We start from the raw sequence: 9,865 nt of genomic DNA on the forward strand, positions 1-9,865 counted from the left end.
GCTGTGGATGGATAGATTAGATTAGATTAGATTAGATTAGATTAGATTAGATTAGATTAAGGCAATATCAGACAGAACTCAACTTTGAGAGTCTCCATAGCCTCTTGTGTTGCTGCGACTCCTCCAGAGAATGTAAGGCAGGGGTGTCAAACTGCCGGCCTGCAGGCCAGATGAGTCATGGCGAAACTGTGCCCACCCCATTGCCAGCAATGGAAAAAAGTCACGACATGTCATGTGATGTTGCGAGTTTGACACCCCTGACGTAAGGCTAGAGAAAAACTACCTAAGGGGATCATCACAGAAAAGATCAATACAGGGAATATCTGTAAAGAATTATATGTCAGTCCATAACTGAAATTATTCAATTATTGTTGGAAAGTCAGGGACCCAGTGGCACAAATGAAGTCCAAATATAAGTGGTCAAATAGGGTATTTTGAAAATAGGGAGAAGGAAATATATTACCTAGAGAAGAAAATACAGGATATGAAGTCAGAGATAGATGAAATGAGGTTAGGGGAGAAACTCAGTGTGTCAGGAAGATTACAGATTCATTCTGGGGGATTTACAGAAGGAACCTAGCATTAACGTTTGCTCGGTTGGATTCTATGAATTCTGCAGTTGCTCTCTAATTCAAGGATTGCAGAGTTTCATCATGGAGAAGGAGTTGTGTTACTTAAGCATGCAGGAACTAATGGTTAAAATGCTCAATGCCACTGGACAACCATGCAGAGTACAAGTGGAATAACTTAACTGCCCTGTGCCAGTTGGAAGAATGAGATTTGCTCAAGCAACAAATTAACACAAGTCCACTTGCATAACCTGACAGATCAGTTTGTATTGCCAGGTAAGCAGCCAGCACTTGCTAACTGCCTGCATAAGAAATAAGAGAGACCTGTATTTCTCAAAAGAGGTTGTAGGACTTAGAGCATCAGTCAGAGCAAGGAAATAATTATAGGGAGTACTGAATAAATCAACAGAACTGTAAGAAATGGCATGCCCATTCCTAATGATAATTGGCAAGAATTGTGTTATAGCTGTATGTTTAACATTGACCATGTATTATCAGGAAGTTAAAGGGAGTACCAAAATGCATTTAACCATCATAAATCTGTGATAGTCGACAAGGCAAAATGAGGTTATTATAAGCAGATTGTATTAACTTTTCCATTCAGTAGTCGAGCCAGTAATCACATTAAAATTAAAAGTATTGTCTGTATTTAAGCAAGTGTACAACTATACAGGTTTTCTTGGGATGTTCTTGTAGGTATACGATGCATTAATAATATTGGGAAATTCTGAAGTTAGGATAAAAGTTCAAGGGAATCATGGAGAAAATAACTTGTAAGCAAATTTGTAACACCTTGAGCTTGCAAGCTCATTTTGAATAAGGAACTCTTGTGAGATTTGTGGAAGAAGCGTATGTTTTTATAAATTACATATTTAGTTTCAAATAATACAAACGCCCTACACCCACTTACCTTGTAGCCAGGCCTCTCCTCGCCGGCTCACTTCTGCGGTGTCCCCAGGCCTGCATTTCTCAGTCAGAGGCCTTTCTGGAAGGCCACTGCAGTCTAGAACTGAGCTATGGATTCAATCAGGTCTTATTTTTGCAGGGGTGGGTGTCTTTTCCACCCCGGCACTGAAGGCCCCACCTAGCTGGCCCAGTTCTTCTGCGGCCAAAGGAGCAGCTTCATTCTGCAGCTGAGACTGGAGCTCTGGCCTACATTTCACAGTCAAAGGTGAAATGGAGTCAATACATACAGTAGCTTGGTTCTGCAAGGCCTCTGCAGCCGAGGACCAAGCTATGAATCCATAGCTTGATTCTCAGCTGCAGTGGCCTTCTGAAAAGGTCTTTGACTGCGAAATGCAGGCCAGAGCTCCATTCTCAGCTGCAGAATGAAGCTGCTCCTTCAGCAGCAGAAGAAATGGGCCAGCTAGGTGGGGGTGCTGGAGGTAAATGGAAAAGACACCCCCCCCCCCAAAAAAAAATAAGACCTGGTTCCTCTTTTGGAGGCAAAAAAAGAGACCAGGTTTTATTTTGGGGAAAACATGCTATGTATCCATTGGGAAGCTCTTCAATTAGTCAGTCATACATACTAGTTACCTCATGGCTTGATTGTTACAACATATTGTACATGGGGCTGCTTTTGAAAACTCCCCAGATGCTTCCACTGATTCAGAATGCAGCAATATGTACAGTGATGGGTATCCCTTGGTATGTCCATTTAATACCTCTGTTTCCCAAGCTACACTGGTTTCTTGTTTGTTTCCAGGTATAATTCAAGGTGATGATCATTATGTATAAGTCCCTTCATGGTATAGGGCACAGGTCTGCAAACCGCGGCTCCGGAGCCGCATGCGGCTCTTTCAGCCGTCTCCTGCGGCTCCCAGTCCTCTGCCATGTGCAGTCCAAAAAAAAAGTGGGACTAAAAAAGTTCAACCAATCAATTCAAATATGCAGGGTAGGTGCATATCTCGCCTTGGCTCCACTCTTCAGTCAAACCCTGTTCTGCGCATGCACGCATGTACGCACATGCGCACACAATTTTTTGCGGCTCCCAGTTTTTCCTTTTGTGAGGGAACCGGTTCCGAGTGGCTCTTTCACTGTTTCAGGTTGCTGACCCCTGGTATAGGGCCTGGTTACTTGAGGGATTGCCTCTCTCTCTCTCTCTTAATATCTGCACAGCTGTTTCAGTCTGGCAGGATTAGTGCACTCTGAGTTTCTGCAGTGAAGTTTGCTCTGAGATCTGGGTGGCCTCCATCCTATTGTTGTTTTGAAAAGCCTTGAACACCTGGCTCTTTTTCTGGCCTTTGGTGAAGATGAGTGAACACCCTTGGGTTGTAAATAATAATAATACAAAAAGGAATAAAAGAGAAAACATAGAGATACAGGAGACCAATAGCCACATATTTCCCCACTTAGAATTTGCAAAGCCTGTTCCAAGAGAGTCTGATTAGACAGATTGCAAGAAGCTATAATTACCTAATTATCAAATGTGTTGGTATTGCTTTCTGTGCGTTTATACTGTTATTCTAACTAAAATTTCAAGGAATCTATATCAGTGTATTTGAGAGAGGGAAAAAGTGTTAGATTTTGCCCAAATTGCTTACTGGAATCTGGAATTTATTTAATTGTATCCTGCCTTTATTATTTCTATAAATAACTAAAGGCTGTGAACATATCCAACATACCTTCTCCTCCTACTTTCCCCACAAAACCCTGTGAGGCATGTTGGGCTGAGAAAGAGTCACTGGCCCAAAGTTACCAAGTTGGCTTACATGGTTAAGGCTGGAATAGAACACAGTTTCCCGCTTTCTAGCTTGGAGCCCTAGCCAACTAACCAAACTGGTTCTTCTGTCCAAGAATGTTACCAGCTATTATCTTTTTATATTTTATAGCCATTCAGCATTTAAAGCACCTGAGCTCCATTTAACTGATCCAGTCTTTTTTTTAATTTCTCTTTCTAGATTGCCTATGCTGCAGTGGATTGTGCCAAAGAACAAAACCATGACTTGTGTAAGCAGGAAGGAGTGGATGGATATCCAACCTTTAACTATTATAATTATGGAAAATTTATAGAAAAATACAATGGAGACAGAGGGGTAAGTATATGCTGGAAAACAAAAGTCAGCTACTTAAATGGTAAATAAGCATATATTTTAATTTAATTTTTAATTTTAATCCCATTTATATCCCGCCCTTCTCCGAAGACTCAGGGCGGCTTACAATTTAAAGCACAAATCAATGTGCTTAGCAATAGCCTTCATTCTATGTATATGCCTGCTTATTAGGGCTTTCGGCCCCATCTCAGGCGGCATTATTACAAAGTCAGCTTATTGCCCCCAACAATCTGGGTCCTCATTTTACCTACCTCGGAAGGATGAAAGGCTGAGTCAACCTTGAGCCTGGTGGGATGCGAACCTGCACTAATTGCAGGCAGCTGGTGTTACTTAAGGAGGCATTAGCCCACTGCTCCACCAAGGCTCTTGTATATGGGGTGGGACAGCATTTAGCAAAGGGGATTTAATGCTTACATAAAGAAGGCTACGTTTGGTTATCATCCTGTCTCCTTGTTTATATTTGGCATTAAGTCATTTTGGAACCTTTTATTGTGAGTCTTGCTTATTAAAATATCTGAATGTATTTGGCATAAGTGAAAATTAGCCTCAATTTTTTGTATCCAATCCTAGCTAATGTAGCAAATAAACTCATCCAGAGGATGTTTGAAAACTCATTTTGAATTAGATTTTCAGTTGTCCTTTGGGTACACTGAAATTATGAGAGGGCATTCCAAAATATCCTAAGGACTTCCTTTAATATTATTGCAGTTACACCATGCGGGAATTCTATAGAAATAGGGCCTTAACAATTTAATATTCAATGAATAATAATGTGTTATAAATTTTTCATGTGTAATAGTTTGCTTTTAGAATGAGATTTTATCAGCCAAAAACTCAATTAAAAATTGAAACAATTAATCTAGAGAAGATTTGATTGGAACATTTATTAGAAGAAAGGTTAAAGTTGCAACATAAAAATTCCTGCAAAGATTCACAGGTAGTCCTCAACTTAGGTCCACAATTGAGACCAAAATTTATGTTGCTAAGTGAGAAATTTGTTAAGTGAGTTTTGCCCCATTTTACAATCTTTATAGCCACAGTTGTTAAGTGAACCATTACAATTGCTAAGTTAGTAACCCAGTTGTTAAGTGAATCTGGCTTTCCCATTTTCTTTGCTTGTTAGAAAGTTGCAAAAGCTGTTCACATGACCCTAGGACACTGCAGCCGTCATAAATATGAACCAGTTGCCAAGCATCCAAATTTTGATCACATGACCACATGGATGCTGCAACTTTCATAAGTGAAAAATGGTCATAAATCACTTTTTCAAGTGCCATTATAACTTTGAACGGTCACTAAACAAACTGTTGTAAATCAAGGACTTCCTGGTACTTTTGGATGCAAAGAGAAAGATGCTTTTCTTTTTTATTTCTCATTTTGGTAACTGCCGTTAGTGTTCTTTTAAGTATGAGCTATCCTTACATCAACTATAAAGAGCACTAATTTGTTTTTAAGCCATAGTATTACTGATTTGATCAATTCAGTTACAAAAATTAAATGGCTTGTGAAAATGATAAATAGCAGTAGCTTATATACCACCACATAGCACTTTACAACACTCTCTGGATGGATTATAATGTAAACATTATTTGCACATTGTCCCCAGTAATCTCATTTTACTGACCTTGGAAGGATTGAAAGAATTGAACTGGATCGAACTCCAGGCTGTGGGCAGAGTTTGCCTGCAATGCTGATTTCTAGCCAATGGGCCATTAGGCCTCTGTTTTTGTCATGTATAGATGATGATTTATCAAATTAATGTTCTTTTAACATGCTTGGAAAATGTATTTTTCCATGTATATTGGAAAAATTAATTAGTTGTTACATTACTTCTTTTTTCTTTAATGACCGATGCAGTCTTATCTCATAAGCAGCTAAAATATGTGAGCTAGAAGAAACTATTATTGCCAAGCTATTATTAAATGAGTCACCTGTGTACCTTTGCTTAAAGTAACAGGCATATTTACCTCTTCTTTCTTGCAGCTTGTTTTAAACAATGTTAGCTTTGTTGACAAGAATTCTGGAAATCTCTCTTTAACATTATATTACACTTCTATTCTTACTGAAGAAATCCTCAAGCTTTGCAATACTGTTACTGTTAAATTTTATAAAGTTATAAAGTTAAGGACTTGTGTAAATAAGGTCATGTTAGGGATCTTGCAAATTTTGGGGGGGATGTTTTAGAGAGCAGTATTGTAATAGCATTTTATTCCTGGATCCCATCAAATAATGTCTGTGCATTGGAGGCCAAAACATAGTAACTGACCCATTGTACAGGATGGCAAAAGCTGGTTGATGATGCTATTGGCAGTTTCAGACCATAAACATTGCACCATATCTATCTTCTGTGCATTGTACTGTATAGTTCTTTAGATCTTGATATCTTGCTACTCTGCAGTGAGTATGGAAAAAGATAGGTGAAGAGTATGAATTACTATGAAGAAAGACAGAATTGAACCTCTGAAAAAAGTCATTCATTCATTCATTCATCAAAATATCTATAGCTGCCCATCTCAGCCAAGTGAATGGGCGGCTTACAATTCTAAAACAATAAAACACTTGAAACAATTAAAAATGATAAAACAATAAAAACATCCAAAAAATAAATATATACTGCAGCCGAGATAGTTAACCACCCAACAGTAAAACCTTAACACATTCTGAGCCCCAGGCCCGAGTATATAGCCAAGTTTTTAAAGCCTTATGAAAGGCCACCAGGGTTGAGGCTATTCTAATCTCTGAGGAGAGAATATTCCACAAGGCAGGAATATAGCAGAGGTAGCCCATCTTCTAGTCCCTGCCAGTCAACTTCATTTGACTGACAGGATCTGCAGCATGCATTTAAAAGCTCATTTAATTTGTAGGAGTATTATTTTCAATGGTTACATAGGTAAAGTATTGCCTGTTTTGTTAAAATGACGAGGGAAGCATCATAAGCAGCTTCACTGGGCTGGATAATACATTTTGGATAACATTTGTAATAGCAGGTAGAGTTCTAATCAAAAAGTAGTTGTTCGGGGTGTTTACTAGAGTCTCAAATTTTATAACTAGTGATGCGTAACATTCTCAGTTAAGATTGACAGATACAGCAGACAAAGTGAAGTAGCTCACTTCCTATTGCATTGTGTGTCCAAGCATTTTGGATAAATTGTCAGGTCTAATCTAAACCTCTCAGAAAAATTTAAATAAAAATATTTAAAGGTATCTGCAGTGGCTTAGTTTTAACTCTCACTGTTTGTTGGGAAAAATCTAAGGATACTGAACTAATACCCTATTGATTGTAGGTATCATTCTTGCTGCTGAGTTGCCACAGAGAAAGCAACATTCATTCATTCATTCATTCATTCATTTTTATATCACTGATTCCCAAAGTTTTGTAATGATTTTTAATTAAACACAGTATTACACATCTTGGGAATGTCACTTATCTTTCTTGAAATCATTTGTTTTGTGTCATGCTAATCAATAGGCTAATAACGCAGAAGATCATTCACAAGGATAATTTGACACTAGAGAGAGAAGCTTATCTTGATAATAATACTTTTTAGACTGGATCAATTAGATCTTTATTGAGGGGTTTGTTTGGATAAATGTTCGGAGTTTTTTTAATCAATTTTCATAAACTACAGCCCCGATAACTTTACATCACTATATGTAAAGGCACTTCTTGTAGTTTCTCCCTATTTTTTCTAACAATTAAGTCTTCATGTATTGTAATACATAAAATGTTATACGGTATATGGAATGATTGAACTAATAATAAAATTTTACATAGGGAATTGGAAATTATGTTATCCTAAATAAAAGAATATAATTGGAGGGAGTTATATGTGTGAGTCTGGGAAGGGAACTCAGGGTATCCTTATCATGACAAATATCTTCCTTTCTAATTTGACCTCTCCATCTCCAGCAGAGGTGGGGAACGATGGACCTTTTATGTCTTGTGGACTTTAACTCCCAGAATTCCTGAGCCAGCATGACTGGTTCAGGAATTCTTGGAGTTGAAGTCCATAAGTCATTAAAGGGCCATCATTCCCTACCCCTGATCTAGAGCAACTGTGGTGAATGAGATATTTACTTAAGGAGAGAGGTCCTCTTAAGGCCAAATTATCCCATGTTGTCTAGGAACAAGAGTCCTCTCTTCAGAGCAAAGATCTCTACGCTTATGTTTCAATATGTAACTAATTGGTTGTTTTTGTCTGACATTCTAGGAATCTGGATTTTCGGTTTACATGCGAACTCTCCGAGAGAGAGATCATGAGAAAATAGGGAAGAAGAAAGATGAGTTGTAATTTCTGTCTCAAAAAGAAACAAACAAACAAAACAAAACAATTCCACTGCACTGTGAAGGGTCTCAGGGTCACTGGTACAATGCCTGAGATTATACATCTTTTAAAGAACAGACTTTGCTTTTATAGACCGCCATTGCCATTTTCTACAACTTTGAAAATAAATTTAAATCATTATCTTTTTTTAAAAAAAGAAAAATACCGTCATTGTTGCCATATTCTGTTATGGAGAAGAACAAAAGAAGAGCATTTTCTTGCTGTTCAGTGCACCTATGCCCATTGATATTCCTATGCAATCTTTTTGTAATCTGTAGGTTCGATAGTGATTGCCTCTGACAAAGTAATCTTTGTGATTTTTTTTTTAATTTTTGAGAAGAGACTTTATGAGAAATGGCTTTTTAAAATGGGAGGGGGGGGGAATAAAAGAAGATGCAAAAGTATTCATCAGGTGCAAGTAGAGGAAGTAGAGCATGCTGGTCCCCTCAGAGTCCTCGGCCCAAAGATTCTTCAAGGGCAGTTTTACAGGGCACGTGTGCCTAGCACTTACTTCAGGACCCAGCTGAGATAAAGGGGCACTTTCAGTCCAAGGAGTCCACGTTCTGCACAGTATCACTTTGATGGGACATCATCAAGAACAGGATCGATACAACTTAGGGGTTGGGGAAGGAGACTAACTTCCCATAATCAGTGGAGACATTTCTAGCCACTTTCAATTTTGCCAAACATGTCAAGTTACAATTAGGATGTCCTCTTGCCAACTTTCAAAGATTATGCTTCTTCTCCCCCTCCCCCTCCAGATTAATGTGGGAGAGTCATTTTTAAGATGCTCAGGGATAATAGGAAATAATGAAGCAGCATTGGGCCATTTCAGATCTTAATTGACTGTAGTGGTTGGTGTTCCTTTTCCTCCTCTTGTTTTTGTAATATGCCGTACCTGAATTGTTTACATATCTTTATAGAATGTGTGATTGATTAAAATCAATGTCTCTGCAGCAGTACACATCAAGTATGAAAATGACTCTTGGTGTATGTGTTGACATTCACGTTGTCAAATGCTCCTGTGGGTTTAGTGCAGGTAGAAGCTTCTGTTTATGACAACAACTGAGTATTTGCTAAGCATTCCACCTGTTTGACAGAGGCATTGATATTTTTGATAGGCAGAACCATCCTGCAACTATATGTGTTTATGTTCCAAAGGCTTGTCTGTATGTGGATATTAAAAGAATTTTTTAAGAGCTCTATAGAAACAGGTCATACTTTTTTAAAAAAAAAACAACACACCACTTGTTTGGCCGTGTCAGCAGTGGAAGAAAATACAGCATTAGAACCAGCTTTTACAAGTCTGTAATTGTGTGCTGATTCTGTGAAGGTGATCTGGACACTGTGTCTTTATGGCTTTATGATTATAATTATTATTTTTTGTGATTTTTGAATTGGATCCAAAAATAAAGATTGGAAATATGCAATATTGATTCTCTTTATTGTAGAAATATAAACTGCCTGAAATTGTGCAAGTGGGTAGAAAGTCCTACCACTGCAGTAAACTATTGGTGCCTTCTGAAAAGTCCTGCATTTTCGTTTACTTATTCTCTCTCCCAAAGGTAGGAAAGAAAACCTCTTTGCATTTTTTTTTAAATTTCTTCACTAGGAGACTCCTTTGCTCCCTCTGGTGGAAGATTCAGAGAAATTATAAAAGTTGATCAATAACATCTGGAATATCTCCACTGTAGACTACTTCTCTGCAGTGCATAGGGAGCTACAGAAGAGAGTGTGCATATATGTGAGAGAGAATAGGGTAAGTGAAATTTGGGACTCAACATAACCTTGCAAAAGTTTTGGAGTTGGAGCTGATCCCACGTACAGTAGGAAGAGGGTTGCATAGAATGGAATTAACTTGGGGACCAGCTGCAGTATCAAGAACTGTAAAAAAAATTCTTTTACAAAACCTTACCTT

At 38.1% G+C, this 9,865-nt stretch overlaps 1 protein-coding gene across 3 annotated transcripts in view; it reads left to right on the top strand.

The window, feature by feature from the left end:
• Positions 1-9,451, top strand: part of PDIA5 (protein disulfide isomerase family A member 5) — a 238,001-nt gene extending 228,550 nt beyond the window's left edge. For 2 of the 3 annotated variants that reach the window (XR_014024780.1, XR_014024781.1), the window contains exon 17: positions 3,470-3,527. Coding sequence is in view for 1 of the 3 variants with exons in the window: in XM_081315125.1 (XP_081171251.1) it covers positions 3,470-3,604; positions 7,834-7,914 (216 nt within the window). In the remaining 2 variants the exon portion in view is untranslated. Of the gene's footprint in view, positions 1-3,469; positions 3,605-7,833 lie in introns of those variants that run through there. The other variant, XM_081315125.1, reaches the window with a different exon arrangement.
• The last annotated feature ends 414 nt before the right edge of the window (positions 9,452-9,865 follow it).

The sequence above is a fragment of the Vipera berus genome (assembly GCF_964194415.1).
Source record: "Vipera berus genome assembly, chromosome: 1".
NCBI classification, from domain to species: domain Eukaryota; kingdom Metazoa; phylum Chordata; class Lepidosauria; order Squamata; family Viperidae; genus Vipera; species Vipera berus.